General features: G+C 46.3%; 1 protein-coding gene across 1 annotated transcript in view; it reads right to left on the bottom strand.

The window, feature by feature from the left end:
* Positions 1-8,239: 8,239 nt before the first annotated feature.
* The window catches only part of LOC121003460 (ovostatin-like), a 100,519-nt gene continuing 85,142 nt past the window's right edge, over positions 8,240-23,616 (bottom strand). Inside the window, exons 30-37 of the mRNA XM_040435332.1 lie at positions 22,828-23,036; positions 22,516-22,731; positions 21,558-21,682; positions 15,290-15,380; positions 11,203-11,271; positions 11,003-11,108; positions 10,788-10,837; positions 8,240-8,540 (exon numbers count right to left, since the gene is read on the bottom strand). Coding sequence (XP_040291266.1) covers positions 8,535-8,540; positions 10,788-10,837; positions 11,003-11,108; positions 11,203-11,271; positions 15,290-15,380; positions 21,558-21,682; positions 22,516-22,731; positions 22,828-23,036 — 872 coding nt within the window. The 3' untranslated portion in view covers positions 8,240-8,534. The remainder of the gene's footprint in view (positions 8,541-10,787; positions 10,838-11,002; positions 11,109-11,202; positions 11,272-15,289; positions 15,381-21,557; positions 21,683-22,515; positions 22,732-22,827; positions 23,037-23,616) is intronic.

Here is a 23,616-nt window from a genome sequence, read left to right as displayed (position 1 = left end):
GGTCCCTCAACAGACATGACAGCATAAAAGACCCCATTTGCACAAGGTTGGATGCCGAGCTACTCATTTCCCGTTCCTCGTCCTCACTAATGTCATTGACGGTCTGTTCTTCACCCCAGCCACGTACAACACCACGGGTCCCAGATAGGTGACAACAACGAGCACCCTGGGATGCCTGCTGTGGTTGGTCTTCCTCCTCCTCAAAGCCACATTCCTCCTCTGACTCCTCTTCCTCACACTCCTCTTCCAGCGTTTCCGCAGGTCCAGCAAGCGATGATGACAAGGCTGTTTCTGGTGGTGATGGTGACCACAACTCTTCCTCTTCACGCTCATCTACGGCCTGATCCAGCACTCTTCGCAGGGCACGCTCCAGGAAGAAAACAAATGGGATGAGGTCGCTGATGGTGCCTTCGGTGCGACTGACTAGGTTTGTCACCTCCTCAAAAGGACGCATGAGCCTACAGGCATTGCGCATGAGCGTCCAGTAACGTGGCAAAAAAATTCCCAGCTCCGCAGAGGCTGTCCTAGCACCCCGGTCATACAAATACTCGTTGACGGCTTTTTCTTGTTGGAGCAGGCGGTCGAACATTAGGAGTGTTGAATTCTAACGTGTCGGGCTGTCGCAAATCAAGCGCCTCACTGGCATGTTGTTTCGGCGCTGAATGTCTGAAAAGTGCGCCATGGCCGTGTAGGAACGCCTGAAATGGCCACACACCTTCCTGGCCTGCTTGAGGACGTCCTGTAAGCCTGGGTATCTAGACACATAGCGTTGTACAATGAGATTCAACACGTGTGCCATGCACGGCACATGTGACAACTTGCCCAAATTCAATGACGCCAACAAATTGATAACATTGTCACACACCACTTTGCCGATCTCCAGTTGGTGCGGGGTCAGCCACTGATCCACCTGTACGTTCAGGGCGGACAGGAGTGCTGGTCCGGTGTGGCTCTCTGCTTTCAGGCAAGTCAACCCCAAGACAGCGTGACACTGTCGTATCCGGGATGTGGAATAGCCCCTGGGGAGCTGGGGGGATTCAGTTGATGTGCAGCCAGACGCCGCAGCAGAAGAGGACTCAGCCGAGAAGGTTATGGAAGAGGATGGAGTAGGAGGAGGCAGTAGGCCTGCCTGCAAGTCGTGGCGGTGTCACCAACTCCGCTGCAGAGCCACGCATTCCATGCTTGTCAGCCGTCAGCAGGTTGACCCAATGCGCAGTGTAGGTGATATACCTGCCCTGACCATGCTTTGAAGACCAGGTATCAGTGGTCAGATGGACCCTTGCCCCAACACTGTATGCCAGAGATGCCATGACTTCCTTTTCAATCACTGAGTAGAGGTTTGGGATTGCCTTTTTTTTTTTTTTTTAATTCGTCCGGGTACCTTTCACTGTGGTGTCCCAATAGCGACAAATTTTTTGAAGGCCTCAGACTCCACCAGCTGGTATGGTAAAAGCTGTCGGGCTAAGAGTTTCGTCAAGCCAGCTGTCAGACGCCGGGCAAGGGGGTGACTCTGGGACATTGGCTTCCTACGCTCAAACATTTCCTTTACAGACACCTGACTGTGGGCAGATGAGATGGAACTGCTGAAGGTGAGAGGCGGAGTGGCGGGTGGTTGAGAGGGGGCAAGGAGGACAGCAGTGGTTGATGTGGCTGAAGATGCTGGACCAGGAGGAGGATGGTGGCTTTGAGGTTGTGTGCTGCTTCTACTCATTATCATGTGTTGATCCCTTAGGCGTTTGTGATGTGCGATCATGTGCCTTCGCAAAGCAGTTGTACCTAGGTGGGTGTTGGATTTCCCACGACTCAGTTTCTTTTGGCACAGGTTGCAAATGGCATCGCTGTTGTCAGAGGCAGACACACAAAAAAAATGGCACACTGCTGAGCTTTGCAATGACGGCATTCTGGTGGTGGCAGCAGCATGTGTTGATTGGCGTGCTGTCTGGCTGACCCCGGGTGCCCATGCATGCTGTCTGACTGTGCCACTAGCTCCTTGCGACGACCTCCCCCTGCTTCCAACTCGTCTCCTCCTTCTCTCTGTCTCCCCTTCTGAACTTTCCCCCTCTTCTTCTTCTCTTCGAGCAGGCACCCACGTGGCATCCACGGACACATCGTCATCATCAACCACTTCACTTGTATCTGACACCTCAGCAAAGGAAGCAGCAGCGGGTACAACATCATCATCATCATCACACTGTACGTCCATGTGAGTAATGCTGCCTGACTGAGACATATCCCTGTTATCTCCATCCTCTGGCAATAATGGTTGCGCATCACTAATTTCATCCAAATGATGTGTAAATAACTCCTCTGAGGGATCAAGTGAAGCGGCTGTGGTGGTAGTGGTGGTGGTGGCGGCGGGCGGGCGAGTGGTAACTTGAGAGCAGGTGACCAAAGCTGAGCTGGAGGAGGATGGTGCGTCAAGGTTCTTAGCGGAAGCTGTTGAAGATTGGGTGTCCTGTGTAAGCCAGTCAACTATTTTCTCCGAATTTTTTGGGTTCAGGGTACGTGGCCTCTGAACACTGGGCATTATTCAAGGGCCAGTGGAAATCACAGCACCACGAACACGACGGCCCCTGCGGAGTGGCCTGCCTCTGCCTGTCATTATTTATTAGATAAGTGTTACTATGCGTGCAAGGTACTGTGCCACCCTATATAAGTGGTGGGCAGTGGGCACAGTACAGTCTATGTGGGCCTGACACACACTGGCTTGCAACTGTGATTATATCACAGAAAAAAATTAAATAGAATTTTGTTTTATCTGCGACGTATTTGTGAGTAAATGACACCCTGTAACGGTATAAGTGGAGGTCTAGCCACTAGCCAGCGGCCACAATACAGTCTGTGTGGGCCTGACACACACGGGTTTGCAAATGGGATTAGATCACAGAAAAAAATTAAATAGAATTTTTTTTTATCTGCGAGGTATTTGTGAGTAAATGACACCCTGTAATGGTATAAGTGGAGGTCTAGCCACTAGCCAGTGGCCACAATACAGTCTGTGTGGGCCTGACACACACGGGCTTGCAAATGGGATTAGATCACAGAAAAATATTAACTAGATTTTTTTTTATCTGCGAGGTATTTTCTGTCACACCCTGTATGAATGGTGTGCACACAGTACTGTCTGTGACTGAGCCTGCAGCCTCTCACACACGGGCAGGCAACTGCAATATATGTATATATAAAAAAAAAGCAGACTGATGTACCAGCCCTGAAAAGAGCTTTTTGGGGTGCTGTCAGGACGCTGTCCTTACAGCAGATGAGTCTGTGGACACAGAACACTGCCCTAGCTAACGCTTTCCCTATTGAATCAGCAGCAGCACTTTCCCTCCTCTCTCTGAGAATGCAGATTCCGAATTAATCTAAAATGGATGCTGTCCGGGAGGTGGGAGGGTCTGGGAGGGAGGGTCTGCTGCTGATTGGCTGGAATGTGTCTGCTGACTGTGAGGTACAGGGTCAAAGTCAGGTACAGGGTCAGGGTCATCGCATATGTTCGCCCGCCGCGGCGAACGCGAACAAGCTATGTTCGCCGGGAACTATTCGCCGGCGAACTATTCGGGCCATCTCTACTGCTCACCGCAGCAAGGGACCGAGCACACCAAAGCCAGCTCCAAGGAGTTCCCTGGCGTGGCAGTTCTTCAGACAATGTGCTGACGACAAGACACAAGTGTTTGCACGCTATGAAATCAGAGCCTGAAGCGAGGCATAAACGTTCTCAACCTGAGCACAACCTGCATGACAAGGCATTTAAGTGCTAAGCACGAGCTGCAGTGGAGTAGACACCTCAAAAACCAAGAAAGGTCTCTGGCTCCTCCTGCTTCCTCTTCTGCTGCAGTCGCGGCCTCTTCATCCACCTCTGGAGTGACAGTGCCACCTTCCACCCCGCAAACAGAGGATCTTCCAGCAACACCACCACCTGGGTCACCAAGCATCTCCACAATGTCCCACGAAGCGTTCAGCTCTCCATCTCCCAAACGCTGGAGAGGAAGAGGAAGTACCCCCCTACCCACCCGCGATCCCTAGCCCTGAATGCCAGCATTTCAAAATTACTGGCCTTTGAAATGCTGTCATTCTGTCTGGTGGAGACGGATAGTTTTAAAGGCCTTATCGCAGTGGCTGTCCCACAGTACGTCGTGCCCAGCTGCCACTACTTTTCCAGGCGAGCCATCCCTTCCCTGCACAACCAAGTAGGGGACAAAATCAGGTGTGCACTGCGCAACGGCATCTGTGGTAAGGTGCAACTGACTATGGATACGTGGACCAGTAAGCACGGTCAGGGGCGTTATATCTGCATAACAGCACACTGGGTAAATGCAGTGGCAGCTGGGCCTGAGGCGGAGAGCTGTTTGGCGCATGTCCTTCCACCACCGAGGATTGCAGGGCGCTTCAGTTTGCCTCCTGTTGCTTCCTCCTCCTACTCCGCTTCCTCATCCTCTACCAGCTCCTCATCCGGTCAGCGTAACGCCTTCACCACCAACTTCAGCACAGCCAGGGGTAAACGACAGCAGGCAGTTTTAAAACTTATCTGTTTGGGGGACAAATACCACACCGCGCAGGAGCTGTGGATGGGCCTTGAACAACAGACCGAGGAGTGGTTGCTGCCGGTGAGCCTCAAGCCCGGCCTTGTGGTGTGCGATAATTGGCGAAATCTCGTTGCAGCTCTGGGACTAGCCGGTTTGACGCAGATCCCTTGCCTGGCGCATGTGTTGAATTTTGTGGTGCATAGATTCCTTAAAAATTTCCCCGATATGTCAGAGCTGCTGCATAAAGTGCGGGCTGTCTGTGCGCGCTTTCGGCATTCTCACCCTGCTGCTGCTCGCCTGTCTGCGCTGCAGCGTAACTTCGACCTTCCCGTTCACCGCCTCATATGCGACGTGCCCACAAGGTGGAACTCCACCTTGCACATGCTGGCCAGACTGTGCGAGCAGCAGCAGGCCATAGTGGAGTTTCATCTGCAGCACGCACGGGTGAGTCGCTCTGCGGAACAGCACCACTTCACCACCAATGACTGGGCCTCCATGCGAGACCTGTGTTCCTTGTTGCGCTGTTTTGAGTACTCCAATAACATGGCCAGTGCTGATAACGCAGTTCTCAGCGTTACTATCCCACTTCTATGCCTCCTTTAAAAAACGCCCATGGTGATAATGGAAGAGGATGTGGCACAGAAGGAGGAGGAGGAAGAGGGATCATTTCGTAGGGTTTCCGGCCAGTCATTCCCAAGTGGCTCCGAGGGTGGGTTCCTGCACCCACAAACCCAAGGTACACAATTGTCCAGCCAGGGCACAGTTCTGGAGGATGAGGAGGTGGAGGATGAGGAGGAGGAGTTGCAGGAGGAGGAACCATGTTCACAGCAGGGTGGCACCCAGACCAGCTCATGGCCATCACTGGTGCGTGGATGGGGGGATACAGAGGACACAGACGATACACCTCCCACAGAGGACAGCTTTTCGTTGTCTCTGGGAAGCCTGGCACACATGAGCGATTACATGCTGCAGTGTCTCTGCAACGACCGCCGAGTTGCCCACATTCTAACTTGTGCTGATTACTGGGTGGCCACGCTGCTGGATCCCCGTTACAAGGACAACGTACTGTCCTTAATTCCATCACTGGAGCGTGATCGTAAGATGCGCGAGTACAAGCGCACGCTGGTAGACGTGCTGCTGGTGGCATTCCCACCTGACAGCGGGGCTACAGTGGAAGCACAAGGCGAAGGCAGAGGACGAGGAAGAGGTCGCCAAAGCAGCCGGGGCACGGCCAGCACCTCAGAAGGCAGGGTTAGCATGGCCGAAATGTGGAAAAGCTTTGTCAGCACGCCACAACAACCAGCACCACCAGCTGATATGGAACGTCTTAGCAGGAGGCAGCATTTCACCAACATGGTGGAGCAGTATGTGTGCACACGCCTATACGTACTGAATGACGGGTCTGCCCCCTTCAACTTCTGGGTCTCCAAATTGGGCACATTGTCTGAGCTTGCCCCTTACGCCTTGGAGGTGCTGGCCTGGCCTGCCTGCGGCCAGTGTATTATCTGAACGTGTGTTTAGCACGGCAGGAGGTGTCATCACAGACAAGCGCAGCCGCCTGTCCACAGCCGATGTGGACAAGCTCACGTTCATTAAAATGAACCAGGCATGGATCCCTCAGGACTTGTCCGTACCTTGTGCAGAATAGACATTTATACCACCATCAAACATACATTCTTGTACTCAAGTCAAGTGCAATGATTCTTTTTTTTTTTTTATTTTTTTATTTGTCCCAATATTTTGGGGGCTACCTACCCCAATAAAAAATAAAAAATAAACATTGTTGGCTACCTCCTCCTCCTCCATTGCTGCCTCCACCTACAACACCACATTCACCAACTCCTCAACCTCGGACTCCATATCCACCTCCTTCTCTGAGTTGCAGGTTAATAATTTGTAATTTTATTTTATTTTATTTTAAGTTATTTCCCTATCCACATTTGTTTGCAGAGCAGTTGCCATTCTCTTAAGCACATTTTACTGCCTTTTACATCCCTCTAGCCTTTTCAAGGACTATTTTAGAGCCATTTTAATGCAAAAAAGTGCCAATTTTAGTGCACTAAATTGAAAAAAATCGTATTTTCAATTGTCGGGTGACATTTTACCATTTTTGGCGTATACAAACCCCTGCTGTGCCTGGGTGACAGGGGCCTAAATTTCTCAAAATCCTCTGTTCTATTGCTGGGTGACATGAACCCCCTTTTGCCGTGAATGAACCCCTGCTGTGCCTGGGTGACATGGGCCTCGTTCTCTCAAAATCCTCTGTTCTATTGCTGGGTGACAAGAACCCACTTTTGCCGTGAATGAACCCCTGCTGTGCCTGGGTGACAGGCCCTAAATCTCTCAAAATCCTCTGTTCTATTGCTGGGTGACATGAACCCCCTTTTGCCGTGAATGAACCCCTGCTGCGCACGCTGATGATGGCATTCCCACCTGACAGCGGGGGCACAGTGGAAGCACAAGGCGAAGGCAGAGGAGGAGGAAGAGGTCGCCAACGCAGCTGGGGCACCGCCAGCACGTGAGAAGGCAGGGTTAGCATGGCCAAAATGTGGAAAAGCTTTGTCAACCTTGGAGGTGCTGACCTGCCCTGCAGCCAGTGTATAGTGTGAACGTGTGTTTAGCACGGCAGAGAGCATTATCATAGGCCGCAGACAATGTGGACAAGCTTAAGTTTATTAAAATGAACCAGGCATGGATCCCACGGGACTTGTCCGTACCTTGTGCAGAATAGACATTTATACCAGCCTCAACCATCTATCCTTGTACTCAAGTGCACTTATTCTTTGTTTTATTTTGTTATATGTCCCAATATTTTGGGGATACCCCAATTTAAAAATAAAAAATAACACAAATCAGTGTTGGTTACCTATTCTTCCTTCACCGCCTCCTCAACCTCCTACTCCTAGATCCAGATTGTAATTTTAAATTTTTCTGTATTTTCTGTTATTTTAAGTCATTTCCCTATCCACATTTGTTTGCAGAACAGTTGCCATGCTCTTAAGCCTTTTGCAGCCCTCTTGCCCTTTCCAGGACTATTTTAGAGCCATTTTAGTGCCCAAAAGTTAGGGTCCCCATTGACTTCAATGGGGTTCGGGTTCGGGGTCAAGTTCGGGTCCCGAACCCGAACTTTTTTTTCAAGTTCGGCCGAACTCGTCGAACCCGAACATCCAGGTGTCCGCTCAACTCTACCCGCCACTTATCGGATGCATTGTAAAAAGGCTAGAAAAGTCTTTTTGGCAAATTCTGGCACATTTTGATTAGTAAATTTCCCCCAATATATCTTTTTGTGTCATCTAAGGGGCTTTTACTGCCAAACCAGGACAGTAATGTCAACATACTCTGCTAATCTTGAATACCCATTTGATTGGGCAGTTTCACTATGTGACCCTAGCACAGATGTGTGCCCCTTGTCGATGCTGAGGTTTGTTCTTTGTCTTAACTAATGTTTCCTTTCATAAATGTAACCACAGTAGAGCTCAATTCAGATTTACCACGGTGCACAAAAATATCTCTGTTCTATTCTGTGCAGGTAAGGATGGAGTCAGACCTGTTTGTAGCCTTTTTTGAAAGGGTGACCCTCCCAAGTCTAGTCCAGATGTGTGACTACTAGACAAGGATGGAGTCAGACCTGTTTGTAGCCTTTTTTGAAAGGGTGACCCCCCCAAGTCTAGTCCAGATGTGTGACTACTAGAACAAAAAGCAAGTTGGACACAAGCTGAAGACGGAAAGTATTTTACTTTTGATTTATGGATGAAATCACAGATGGATTATCACAGAAGAGACTTTGAGAGCAGAAAAACATCAACAAAACAGTCCACCACACAATGAACACAATGAATCCTCCTCCAGTTCTCGGCATGTTCCAAACGGTTAGCCTTGACATTCCAATGGTCTTTTCATCTGTTTTATTTTTTATTATAGATCATCATTAAGTATTGCAAACTAAAATCTACAACAATTCTTTATGTTATAGAATATCCTGAAATGTGATCCGACATGAAGGCATCAAGATTATTCCTGGAGAAAGAATAGAACCAGTTACTGTCAGATTGTTCCCCTTTATCCTATTCTATAGGCTCCACATCATATAGTATGATATAATTTAGCAGATGCTCTTCTGGTGCCAGATACATTGTATATGAATTCATTCCTGATCATGTAATACCTCAAGTCACTGCTTTACAGTGCCATCTCCTCACCCTGCCAGTCAAGGTTGCAGTGAGATAGCTCACTTACTATAATGCATAACCACTACTCCTAGGTTCCTCTAAGAAAACTTTGGCTCGATGGGCTACTCAAATTCTCCTCACCTTACTGTATAACTGGCTCTTTTTGGCCTCTGCTATTAGACTTTTCATATCACCAACTTTGCTCACGTTCTACCCCAATATTGCACACTTCTACCCAACTCCCATATCTAACTTCCGGACTTCTGTCTCTCTGCTTGGCAACATTTGTGACTTCACCAAAATCCTGGAGCCAGGTAGATACCTTAACCAAAGTTGTCGAGAAGGATGGGTGAAATATGTAACTTTGTGCTGCCTGATTGGTTCTTTTCCTGAGTATTGCAGGAATCGGACCGTGACACATCTGTCCCTTACATTTGCTCTTTACTGCATTTGTTTGGGAACAGATCACTGTTTTCTCTATGTAGCTGACATAATCCAACAATTGGCACATGTGAAGTTCATGGGAACTCACTACAGATATTTTGCTTCCATCTGAAAGTAATGACTTCTTTGTTATTGAAAGCATCAAGTTGGGATACACGACCAAAATGACAAGGCTTTGGAGGCAGCCTACTTATATTGACCCCTCCAACACATGACTCCTATAGAGGAATCTATATAAATAGAAAGGACCTATAGACACCTTCTGTTATGATGGTGGCCCTTGCCCACAGCCAGTTTGTTGTCCTTGGCAGGCACATGTGCTGCACTGCTCACTCGATTCCCTGTTTCTGTTCTCCAGTATCTTAGGCCCGCCGGTCTTTCTTTCCAATATGCCTGGCTACAAGAGTAGCTTGGCTGATAACGCTTGGAGATTGACGTCTTCTTCTTGCTGGCAGTGCCTCTCACTACCTGTGTGTGCTCCCTTTAGTTCTTAAGAGGCCAGTGTGCACACACCCTAAGCTTTTCCAACGTATGGCCAGCCACCCAGGGGAACTTCCTTCCCCTATGTGAGTGTTCAGGATCAGGAGCAATACATTAATTTCCTAAGTTCTTGCAAAGGTGTGCATTCTACGTTCATCTGCTTGTGTACCCACTTTTGCTTGTGCAGTACCTTAAACCTGGGGTTATCAGCAATTATTATGTTTTATATGTATTTTCAGTACATGTTTTGGCCATTTATTCCAACAAGATGATAGTGGTTGGCAGGAACTGTGCTAACTATCCTGTTCCTCTCCACTTGGTAGGGGTGGGCTGGTCCTACTTCCTGCCAGTAAGGATGGGGGGGCTCATTTCAGGCGGAAGAAAGGAGAAGAAGCAAATGTCAGAGCTCCTACTTCAAGGAACCATATCCATATACAAACACTCCAGAGAGATCATCAATATCCAGAACACTGCTGTCAGAAATCATCAATATGTCAAGATAGCAGAGTGATCAGTGAAATACAGCTTTACAGACACTGCTGCAAGGTGGGGGCCTACTGTTAAGACACCCATCACCCAAACCACATCCAGGCCAGACTAACATACGGTAAGCCTGTATCACAGTGGACAAGTGCCTGCTAGTGCTATTAAATTGCCATCCAACCAGCCACCATACCCCCTTACACCTGGCCTGATTCTTTAAACTACCTTTCCACTGCACCGATCCCCAGAGAGCCATTCCCTGAAGACCTACAGTACACTATGACACAACATCTCATCGCTGCCGCTACCACTCCCACTCCCATACTTTGCAACAGCTCCTCAGGGGCTTGCTGCAATTGTTATATGGATTTGACCCTTCAATGGCTGCCCTGACCTCAGACTGTTTATTGGATTGCATGTACTCTGATTGCCCTGTTCCTGACTATGATTTTGCCTGAACCCTTGATGTTTTCCATCAATGTCTCTTGACCCTTGTGTATGCAGTCACTTGAACAGACACTACCCTGAAAGGTAGTGGACTGCTAGTTCCTCTGCAGAAGTCCAGACCCCTCTGTAGACCTGAAGGTGGGCACTTTGAGAACACTCTTGGGAATAACCCCAAGCCAAATCTGTTCTAGTGGTACAGTGTGCCCACACACACTGTGCAACTGATTCCGTTTTTTCTTACCACAGCGGTAGGTGAGCAGGGGTAGGTATACACAGCAAAAGCTGCATTATCTGTAAATAAAACAAGAAAATAAACCTTCCATAAATGATTTGAGTGCTGTGCAGTCATCTCAAAGTGACTAAAAGTATAAAAAAAAAAGCATGGAATTCCTTTCATGTACAGTATATTACAATGTAAAAATGATTCTTAATAACTTTTTACGTTGGACATATTACCTGCATCATAATAATCGCATATGGTAACGGCGCTGTTCTGATAGAGTAAAGCCCGTTGGTCCAGAAATGATGTGATGGTGAAGCAGACCTCAAACTGGGCTTTAAGCTGCACAGTAAAGAGAATGATTACATACAGTATTCATAGATGTGATACTCATTTATTAAATAGGAGATGCAAAGGTTATTAATCTACTACTCACAGACATCAGGTAAAACTGCACGTGATTGTCTCTAAATTCAACTTCACCCGTTGTTATGGGGGACAACATCTAAATGAAGAAGAAAATGGCATGGAGTTTTCAATAAGTAATGACATTTATGTGAAGAGCTTGTCAGCACCACACAACATTTTTGGATTTTCATCTCAGCACTAATTGCAGTCCTAAAAGGCTTTTATGAATTATAGCCTTGGAGACCCTTGTCTAGTACTACAGTAGTTTATCTATGTAACACAACTAATTTCTACTGTTAAAAACCCCTTCCCTGACTTGGGTTCAGTTCCAAGGTACCACTTGGAACCCGAAACAGAGTTCAGGAAAACGTTTTTAACAGTATAAATACATTTTTGAAGTTATTACCCGAAGTCTCGCGACTTTGGCTCATCTGAGCCTATACATTCTAATACTGTACTGAGTGCTCATCCGAAGTCGATTCGCTCATCTCTAGACACTACTACGGGGGGGGGGGGGGGGGGGGGGGGCACTGTGACTGTGGTGGAACTATAGAGGACATTACTTGGGGGGGCATTGCTATTGGGGGTGCTGTGGGGGACACTACTACTGGAGGAGCACTCTGAGGGGCACCACTACTGGAGGCGCACTTTGGGAGACATTACTACTGGAGGGGCACTGTGGGGGACATTAATACTGGAGGGGGACTCTGTGGGCATAACTACTGGAGTAGCACTGTGAAGGACACTACTACAATACTACTGTAGGAGCACTGTGGGGGACAGTATTACTGAAGAGGCTCTGTGGGGCACATAACTCTCAATATTATTGAAGGTACTCTACGGGAATTTTTTGTGCTAGGAGCATTATAAGGGGAATTACTGGTGGCTTATACTGAGGCTTTATGGGGGACATTACTACTGGAGGGACACTGTGGTGGAAATTACTACTGGGGAGACACTACTACTGGAGGGGCACTGTGGTGGAAATTACTACTGGGGGAGACACTACTACTGGAGGGGCACTGTGGGGGACATTACTACTGGAGGGGCACTGTGGGGCACATTACAACCGGAGGAGCACTGTGGGAGACATTACTACTAGAGGGGCACTGTGGGGGACATTACTACTGGAGGGGCGCTGTGGGGGACATTACTACTGGAGGGGCGCTGTGGGGGACATTACTACTGGAGGGGCGCTGTGGGGGACATTACTACTGGAGGGGCACTGGGAGGGACATTACTAATGGAGAGGCACTGGGAGGAACATTACTACTGGAGGGGCACTGTAGGGAACACTACTACTGGAAAAGCACTGTGGGGGACACTACTACTAGAGGAGTATTGTGGGGGACACTACTACTGGAGGAGTACTGTGGGGGACAATAATACTGGAGGAGCACTGTGGAGGACACTACTACTGTAGGAACACTGTGGGGGACAGTATTACTGAAGGGGCACTCTGGGGAATATTACTACTGGAAGAGCTTAGTGGGGACACTGCTACTAAAGGAGTACTTTGGGGGATATTACTACTGAAGGGGCACTATGGGGAACATTACTACTGCAGGAGCACTGTGGGGGACACTACTACTATAGGAGCACTGTGGGGGACAGTATTACTGAAGGGGCACTGTGGGCGACATTGCTACTGGGGGCACAGTGGGGCACATAACTGGCAGCATTATTGGGGGTACACTAGGGGAATTTTTAATACTAGGAACAGAATGAGGGGCATTACTGGTGGCTTATACTGTAGCTTTATAAGGGGCATTACTGGGGATTTTTTTTTATATGAGAGCACTATCTGGGGCATTACTGGAGGTACTGGGGGCGTTTTAATACTGGGGCTCTATAGTGGTATTTTTTTAAAGGGGCATTATTACTGGGGGCACTATTAATACTAAGGGTACTATAATGACATTTTTACTTGAGGTAAAATGGGGGATATTAATGCTGGAGGCACTGTATGGGGCATTTCTGTTATAGGGACATATTGGGGGACATTATTCTTTGGGACACAGGCATTATTACTGGAAAAGCACAATGTAGGGTTTTATAAGTATTACTGAGGGCATTTTATCGGACATTATTATTACTAGGGGGCGTTCTAGGAGGCATTATAATTGCTAGAGGCACTATAGGGGGCATTATTTCTGCTGGGGTCACTTTTTTGAGCAGTATATTATTTGGGTGCATTTGGGAGCACAGTGGGCACAATTGGGAGTGTGTGTTGATAAGGTGGGGAGTTTGATTGAAAAATTGAGAAAGCTAACATGTGTAACAATCTTTGCAAAGACGAGACGCGGCTGAAAGAATTTGTCAAATGGAAAAGATGAGGACAGAATGTCTACATCACAGGAGAGGTCACTGGATGTAAGAAGTATGTGGTGCTCTGGCTCTATCCTTCTATACGTGTTGGCAGCCAGTATGCTGTAAGTAGAGCTGGCTCACTACTGTGACCTGCGTCTCACTTCCTTCTCCAAGTCTTTTTTTTTATTATATTTTTATGTACTTTAAATTTGGTGACAAAAATTTTAATTCGGCTCCTAAATTTTTCAGTTTAGGAGTCAGTGGCTTCTAGGTATTTTTTTTAAGTCTAGATCACTGTAGATGGTAATGCTGTTTTTTTTAGATTCTTATAGCACCCAAGCAACACAGGATACACTGGAATGCAGGGTAGTGTTAGTTACACAGTCCAGACAAGGCATTCTGACTGGGATGTATACCTTCATTGGCATTTTTTAAAATTGCATTTTAGGCTACTTTCACACCTGCGTTAGGTGCGGATCCGTCTGGTATCTGCACAGACGGATCCGCACCTATGATGCAAACGCTTGTGTCCGTTCAGAACGGATCCGTTTTCATTATAATGAACAATATAGATTTTTTTTGTTCATGATAATGCAAACGGATCCGTTTTAACTTACACTGAAAGTCAATGGGAGGCGGATCCGTTTTCAATTGCACCATATTGTGTCAGTGAAAACGGATCCGTCCCCATTGACTTACATTGTAAGTCAGGACGTTTGGCTCCGCATCGTCAGCGTTTTGGTGTCCGCCTCCAGAGCGGAATGGAGGCTGAACGGAGGCAAACTGATGCATTCTGAGCGGATCCTTATCCATTCAGAATGCATTGGGGCTGAACTGATACGTTTTCGGCCGCTTGTGAGAGCCCTGAAACGGATCTCACAAGCAGACCCAGAAACGCCAGTGTGAAAGTAGCCTTACTCATTTTGTTCTAAAAGTCATTTTTTCAATTGGTCTTTATTAAAAAAAAGTTCAGCCATTTCTGAGATGCAAGAGCTAAAACATCAGTCTGCATACAAGTTATCAGTTCTGTTCTTTTTGAATCCCATCAGCTGGTGGTTGTGCGGGGCTATTATCTCTGACCTCCTGACCTCATAAACACTTTTTTGAGCTACAGTATATTCTTATCAGTTTGATAAGAATTGAGCTATAAGGAGTGTATAGGAGGTCAGGAGGTTGCAGATAAGAACCCCACATGAGCCGTCACCTGATGGGATTCAAAGAGAACAGAACTGAAAGCTTGCAGATAGATTGATGCTTTAACTCTTGCATCTCAGAAACGACTTAGCATTTTTAATAAAGACCAATTGAAAAAAAGATTTTTAGCCCAAAATGAATAAAATGCAATCATAAAAAATGCCCCTAAAGGTGTACATAGCCTTTAAATACAAATAAAGCTTGAACTGGAGGTTAAGGAACACATAGGGAGGCTGGGAAGAACAAGAGGAGAACAACAGGATCCCAGGCAGTGACTAACGCAGGCAAGATGCAAGAGAATTGCAGAAGTACTAGACTTCCAATACACCTTTGCTGGTCACCAGGGAACCTAAAGCTCAGATGCCCTCTGACTGGGGAGTGTGCGTCGAGTACCCAGGTCCAGGGATCCTTAGCCATTGGCTGTGAAAGTATTTGGTAGTGCCCTAAGGGAGTAGCATAGAGAAAGTAACATGCAAGGGATGAAGTCAACTAGGACGCCACATGGCATAGTTAATGGCACGATGTTCGTCCCACAGGGGATATAAGGGCCGCGCCGGTACGGGCTCGTAACAGTATCAAATCTTATGACTTCCAAAACCCTTATATCTCACCATGTAAGCTAATCCTCTGTCAGTAGTATACCCAGTCAATTCTTTAATGTCAACAAGTACCATATTGGTTTGGTTTTTACTTCCTGTGTACCTAAGAAAAGAAAGCAAATAGTGAGATGAAATGAATATTTCTTAGTTCCTAAACAATGGAGCCAGGGAACAAAATCACAGGTGATTGCAATCATCGAGTAGCAATGTTAAATCCCCTACTAGCTCTGGGATTGGACACTGAGGCAGGAACCTGATCAGCTCAGCTTTCAGCCTTACTTATAGGTCAACTAGCCAGGGATTCACTGGTCAGTATGGCAACCATCCCAGCACAGCCACAAACAGTATTTTGAGTGGGTAACTTCCTGACTTTTTTTTTTTCACTTCTAACAAAGTTCTGACCCTGACCAGAGCCATGAATTCTACTTTTCCAACCATTAGCTTCTGTGTTCAATCCCAAAAATTTGCCTGGAACCCAAGCAGCCTAAAGATAGAGTGTGATCAATTAGCTTTGGTCAATACAGTGACCTTCTTTAACCAATACATTTTTCTAGTAACAAAACTTAAGCCTTAATACATAGACATTAGTAATGTTCAAGCACCAGAGTATTCGGGTGTTCAGCCCAAACAAATTGCTATATTTGTGTCCTCGGCCGAGCACCTGAGTATAATGGAAGTCAATGGGAGACAACCAGGCAACCCCCTGCTCGGAAGAGAAGAGGACGTCTGGATCATAAAAAATGTTAGAAATTGATGAAAACCCCATCAAAATGGTTTGGCAACAGCATTAAGAGGATGTCTGGATGCGTCTTAGACTCCTATTATGTACGGCATACAATAGACAACCACACAAAGTCTATAGGCCAAAAGCCAGGTATGTACAAGCCATCCATCTATCCATGAGACATATAACAGCCAGCATACCTTACAATGGCAGCCTTGTGCACTATGAGATATTCCAATCCAGCTCTCATCTGACTGAGAACCAGTTGTAACACCCCAGAGTTGTGTTACCACACGCCTCTAACTCACTACTATCTTCTAATCACATGTGGTTGCCGTTGGCAACATTAAGTTGTTGGCAGTGGAGCGGCCTGAGCGGTTGCTAGGCGCTCGCTGTCACGGCATGCGGTTGCCTCTGGTAATGTGTGGTTTTAGTGTTCACTTTCTATGTCTGATGTGCACGAGGTTTATGTAGGTGTGCACTGTGACACTTCCCTTCACTCGTGGCTGCCCGTCGCAACGTGGGGTATTGTGTACATGTGTGGCAGTGTCTCGGCCTTCGGGCTGACTCCTAGGACATGGTTGCCACGCATGTCGTTGCCTGCGGTGACAGCTGCAGTGAAATTGTTTATTGTACACTTCCCCTTTAAGTGACACTTACCTTGTTTGGTGATGGAAGGGTTAACCCCTTTCCTAGTGTGTGTGTGGGTGTGGCCGCTTGGGCTATTTAGCTTCCTGCTGGAAGGCAGTTGCTGAGGGGTACTTCAGCCATGCGTTTTGCTGGAGTCATCCTCCTGGTTTATATACCATCTTTCCAGTAAGGGCCACCCTTGCGGTCATAAAAAGAATGTCTGATGTTAAGTTGATGTTTTTATGCTCTTGATATTTATTGCAGCTATGCCTGTCCTGGTTACCTGTGTGTTTTGATGTGTGTGCTGTCTCCCTTGTGTTTGTGTGGACAGCGTATTTGAGCACGGGTTCCAGTCAGCAAGGCTGTGGAAGGTTAGTGTGGAACTGCTTGGTTCATCTGTCATATCCATATCTCTGTTTATGTTCCCCATCTCCTTGCAGCTTGGCCAGTGAGACTCCTGTTCGTCCGTGCCTAGGAGGAACAGGTCGTCTTACCCTGCTCCTAGTTCAGGGCCACCCTGAGGGCTAGTTGGGACCCCGAGGTTCCGGAGTATGAGCCCTCCTACCATCAGGGTCGGCTCATACAGCTAGGAGTCAGGGTCAGTATTAGGGATGCGATAGGAGGTGACCTGCTCCCTGATCCTGTGGTCCTGGCCGAGCAGCGACCAAACATCTTCTGGGATCGTACGGCTGAGGGTTTCCCCCATCCTCAGCCGTGACATATACTGCTTGGATACAAGTTAGAAACATTTGAACTTCATATAATCTTGACATCTAATCTGGTCTGGACATCATTTCTGCTGCCAAATTCCTCTATTACTCCTACTATCACTACACTCAAATTTATTGCAAGTGAGCCAGGAGCCAGTAGTCCAGCTGTACCCAGGTAGGAGACACCGTTGACACAATTATCACCACCTTATAGAGACATTATAGGCCATTACACCACTCTGGCATTCCTAATCTGGGACGTGCGTTATAACACCTTGGAAGGGCCCTGGGATAGTACCCTGTGCACGCTGCAATTGGAGTCGCAACAAATGCAGAACTTTAACCACCGTATCCTGGCCATTGCTCAGTAAACCTCAAAGTTACTTCAGATCTGTTGGATGGCTTGGGTGAACCTGCACACCTAGATCAATATCATTAGGGCGACAAAACATTTTCTGATTGTCCTAACATAATATTCAATAACCTTTCTATACAGTTTTGTCATGTAAAATGTATTTGCATAAACATGCGCATATGGAAAAGACATGCAAATTAGCAGAATCTGCCTTGTTTTTCTGCTGTCATAAGACTATGAAAACCAATAGAGGGTGCTATGGAGGTATGAACAGCGCCCTCTATTGGTTTCACAGTCTTATGACTAATATTCTTGTCAGAAGACTATGAAACCAATAGAGGGCGCTGTTCATAACTCAATAGCACCATCTATTGGTTTCATAGTCTTCTGACAAGAATATTAGGCTGAGTCTTATGACAAGCTTATTAGTGTAGCCTTTTGCATGGAAAATTCGCAATAAAAATTTGCGATTAGAAGATTCATGATTTACACTAGGATATCATCTGACACTGGGAAAGGTGGGTAATAACTCAGTGATAAAATCTGACACTGGGAAAGCTGGGTAATAACTCAGTGATAAAATCTGACACTGGGAAAGCTGTGTAATAACTGGCGATCTACACTGAGTTATTACCCCGCTTTTTTAGTGTCAGATATTATTACTGACTTATGACATAATTATTACATAATATTCGCTATGTTGCTATATATTCTTTTTTTAGAATATTACGAATATTCTAAAAAACATATATAGAGCAATATAGCGAATATGATCTCAGCGAATAGTCTTGTTATAACACTATGCAACTAATAGAGGGTGCTGTTCATGAGTCATGATTCATGACTCATGAACAGCGCCCTCTATTAGTTGCATAGTGTTATGACAAGACTATTCGCTGTTGTGAGTGAATAGTCTTGTCATAACACTATGCAACTAATACAGGGCGCTTTTTATGAGAGATTCTGCTCATTTGCATGTCTTTTCCATATTCCCATGTTTATGCAAATTAGTTTTTACATGACAAAACTGTATAGAAAGGTTATTGAATATTATGTCAGGACAATCAGAAAACTTTTTGTCGCCCTAATGATATTGATTTAGGTGTGCAGGTCCACCCAAGCCATCTAACAGATGCAAAATAACTTTGAGGTTTACTGGTTCTCAGTCAGATGAGAGCTGGTTTGGAATATCTCATAGTGCACAAGGTTGCCATTGTAAGGTATGCTGGCTGTTATCTGTCTCATGGATAGATGGATGGCTTGTACATACTTGGCTTTTGGCATATAGCCTTTGTGTGGTTGTCTACTGTATGTCGTACGTAATAGAAGTCCAAGACGCATCCAGCCATCCTCTTAATGCTGTTGCCAAACTATTTTGATGGGGTTTCCATCAATTTCTAACCTTTTTTTATGAATCAGACACCCTCTTCTCTTCCGAGCAGGGGTTGCCTGGGGTTCTCCCATTGACTTCCATTGTATTAAATTGTATTTGAGCACCCGAATTATTCGGCCGAGCACTCGGATCTGCCGAGCATAGCATGCTCGCTCATCACTAATAGACATCATAAGATTATAGGGATACACAGAAAAGAGCAATAGCCATAGCCATTATCAATATGGGCCCTCACAATGAAGCTGGTAGGACAGGAGGAACTTCATAAATATCTATAACCTTGGGGAAAATTCCCTATCCTGGTGTTTGCTAAAAACTCTGTTCTTCTGGAGAGAAGAGTCCTGCACAGAGGATGGGAGTAACTACGGTTGGGTCTCCTCTCTCAAAGAGGTGGAATAAACAGAACTTAAATTGACTTGTATAAACACATTCAGTGTATAATCCAAGACTCTAATTGAGACATCAAACCAATGATCTTAATCAAGATGAAAAAAAATAGCAATTCACAATATGACTTGGGGAACATATCTATTAGTTTTCTCATTGATTAGCCAGATTGAACAGAAGCTACAAAGAGCATCTTTCACTCTAGACAGACAGTAATTGAAATCAAAGGGGTTGTCCAGTGTTTAGTAAATGATGCCCTATCCTCAGGATAGGCTATCATTAGCTGATTAATGAAGGTTTCACACCCCACATCCCTGCCAATCAGCTCTTAGATGTACCTCTGTCTTTGGAAGTCAGTGCTGGAACCACAAAGCAGCACCCATTCTGTGGAGGCAATCAACACTTGCTTCCAGGTTTCTCCACATATCACAGCTGATTTAGGCTAATTTCACACTTGCGTTTGGGGTTCCGCTTGTTAGATCCGTTTGAGGGCTCTCACAAGAGGCCCCGAACTGATCCGTTCATCCCCAATGCATTCTGAATGGATAAGGATCCGTTCAGAATGCATCAGTTTTGCTCCGTTCCGCCTCCATTCCGCTCTGCAGGGGGACACCAAAACGCAGCTTGCAGCGTTTTGGTGTCCGCCTGGCCGTGCGGAGCCAAACGGATCCGTCCTGACTTACAATGCAAGTCAATGGGGACGGATCCGTTTGACGTTGACACAATATGGTGCAATTGCAAACGGATCCGTCCCCCATTGACTTTCAATGTAAAGTCAGGAGTCCCTATTAATATACCATCGGATCGGAGTTTTAACTTGAAGCGTCCCCATCACCATGGGAACGCCTCTATGTTAGAATATGCCATCGGATTTGAGTTAGATCGTGAAAACTCAGATCCGACAGTATATTCTAACACAGAGGCGTTCCCATAGTGATGGGGACGCTTCAAGTTAGAATATACTAAGAACTGTGGACATAACGGCCCCCTGCTGCCTGGCAGCACCTGATCTCTTACAGGGGGCTGTGATCTGCACAATTAACCCCTCAGGTGCCGCACCTGAAGGGTTAATTGTGCGTATCATGGCCCCCAGTAAGAGATCAGGTGCTGCCAGGCAGCAGGGGCCAGACCCCCCCTCCCTCCCCAGTTTTAAATTCATTGGTGGCCAGTGCGGCCCCCCTCCCTCCCCAGTATTAAATTCATTGGTGGCCAGTGCGGCTCTCCTCCCTCCCCAGTATTCAATTCATTGGTGGCCAGTGCGGCCCCCCCTCCCTCCCTCCCCAGTATTAAATTCATTGGTGGCCAGAGAGTTCCGCACCTGAGGGGTTAATTGTGCGGATCACAGCCCCCTGTAAGAGATCAGGTGCTGCCAGGCAGCAGGGGGCCGTTATGTCCACAGTTCTTAATATATTCTAACTTGAAGCGTCCCCATCACTATGGGAACGCCTCTGTGTTAGAATATACTGTCGGATCTAAGTTTTGACATCTAACTGAAATCCGATGGTATATTCTAACATAGAGGCGTTCCCATAGTGATGGGGATGCTTCAAGTTAAAATATACCATCGGATTGGAGAAAACTCCGATCCGATGGTATATTTATAGGGATTCCTGACTTTACATTGAAAGTCAATGGGGGACGGATCCGTTTGCAATTTCACCATATTGTGTCAACGTCAAACGGATCCGTCCCCATTGACTTGCATTGTAAGTCAGGACGGATCCATTTGTCTCCGCACGGCCAGGCGGACACCAAAATGCTGCAAGCTGTGTTTTGGTGTCCGCCTCCAGAGCGGAATGGAGGCGGAACGGAGCCAAACTGATGCATTCTGAGCGGATCCTTATCCATTCAGAATGCATTGGGGATGAATGGATCAGTTCGGGGCCGCTTGTGAGGGCCCTCAAACTAATCTCACAAGCGGAACCCCAAACGCAAGTGTGAAAGTAGCCTTATGAGGATCTGAGCACCCTGTGGTCAATTTATATGAGGGCCTTTCTAACAAAATAGCATTGTCAAGTGGGCAACGCCTTTAAAATACAATATTTTGGAATAGAGTCAGTTTTGTGCCTGCAGAGACTTACATGGCACAGATATCAGTGTAAATAACTGGAGCTACACCTTCAGTACAGGTTTCAGCCCGTGTAGTAACGTTTAGTGTGAATGAGCTGTCTTCATTTGATATCCTGGTGTTGAATTTCGATGTTATCTAGATAGAGAAACATACAGTTACTACTTGAAGTAGTAGTTGGTAATTGACAAATTCATACATCCCAACATGTCAAACCCTATTCGAAGAAGGGTAAAAGCCCTGCCGCCGATCCACACAGAAAAGCTTCCCAGAAACACTAGCTTTGGGGCACATTTGCATCGGTACCAAAATTTTGTGAAAATTTTGTAAAAAAGGAACAATTTGGAGTCATGCATATTCAATAAATGATTATGCAGGGAAACTACAGTAATATTCTGATTGTCCCAACATTCATTAATACAAAGATAAACTCATCTCTTTCTGTCGAACAACATCCAGTATAAGAAAGGTCTATTTTTGTTCTAGGGTTTTGGTTACCAACTTGTGCCTTTCCAGCTATTGCAAAACTATAGCTCTGGCCATGCCCTGTCAATTGTCTATGGTGTGGCAGAACTACCACCTGACCGCCTGCTTCTTGTCCTGAGAATCAGGCAGACAGAGTAGATAAAAAAAAGGCACCAGATTGCGCCCAATGTGGATGGAAACCTTACAAGGTTTCTGTCAAGTTCTGCCGTGTCAAGTGAATTTCTAGAATTTTTGGGGCGTTCGTTGTCTTTTTCTCTTAGCAAGCTGATGTGGACAAGTCTATTGGTTTCCTTCAGCTAGCCCTGCCTCTTTTAGAATTGGCAGAATAAATTATCAGCAGTCAAAGAGACATGGCATTGACCCAAGACATACAAACTTACAGAGACCTGACCTTTGTATGGGGCATGGAAATTTATGGTGCCTGCCCTAAGATGTGATAATGAAAGTATGAATACAGTATATGGTCACTTTGATTGCAATCTTACCTGTGTGAGGGAGTTGCCTGTCCCAGTGGCAGAGATTTTGATCATCTCAAATACAACGAGCAGGTTCACTCTATGAACCACCATCTTGTTTTCTGTGTTTACATTTATTCGGGCAACTTCCTTATCTCCTTGACTCACAATAACCTCAAAATCGGTGCCCTTGACATTGACCAGTCGACCAAACTCAGTCATGGCTTCAACGCCCGATGCTGTATCCTAAAGGAAATAGGCAATATCGACTTACTTTTCCAGTTTGCTTTTTAAGAAGCTGACAATATATACAATATTCTGGATTGTTCGCCCTTTGATTACCAGTGAGGATGAGTAACCACCCCTGGAATTCTGACACTGAGACAGCCATGTTGCTGCTTGGCCAAGCAAATTAAGATCTTGATTTTCTTTGGGGCCCTTGATCATACCCAACATCATGTTTGCTGTGATGTCCACGTTTGCTGAAAGGCACTTGGAATAAAGTGTCCTTCCTGGAGGTGAGTTTTCACGTTGCCAGTGTACTGTGCCACCTAAAGGTAAGACAATATGAGATGGGCATAAACAAGACATTTTAGTAAATCCACCTTTACTCCTAAGACTCACGTAAACTGATTTTAATAGGTATGTATAAATGCTCTGTTTATGAATAGAATTCCCATCTAGCCTCAGGGTTGGGCACATATTTTTCTATTAACTTTGGAAGTAGTCCCCCGGTCCCCCCACCGATCAGTTGTTTGAGGAGACCTTCTCGCTGTTTCCTGCAGACCAGTGACGTCATGACTAGTAATACTGGCCTGGGCCAGCTCCATTGAAGTGAATGAGGCTGAGCCGCTTCCAGGCCAGTGATAATAGTCTTGATATCACTGGCCTGTGGGAAACAGTGAGGAAGCCACAGCGCTACTGTGAGCGCTGCTGCCTTCTCGAACCCCTGATCACATGCTGATGATCACATGCTGATGAACTATCATCCATTATAAAAAGGTACAGAACCCCTTTGAGGTCCTGGAACTGAATTAAAGGGTTTATTCGGAACTTATATATTGATGGCCAATCCTTAAGATAGCTCTTCAATATCAGATCAATGAGGATCCAACTCCTGGCACCCCTACA

The sequence above is a fragment of the Bufo bufo genome, chromosome 6, assembly GCF_905171765.1.
Source record: "Bufo bufo chromosome 6, aBufBuf1.1, whole genome shotgun sequence".
Lineage (NCBI taxonomy): Eukaryota > Metazoa > Chordata > Amphibia > Anura > Bufonidae > Bufo > Bufo bufo.
This window is presented reverse-complemented; position numbering and strand designations above follow the sequence as displayed.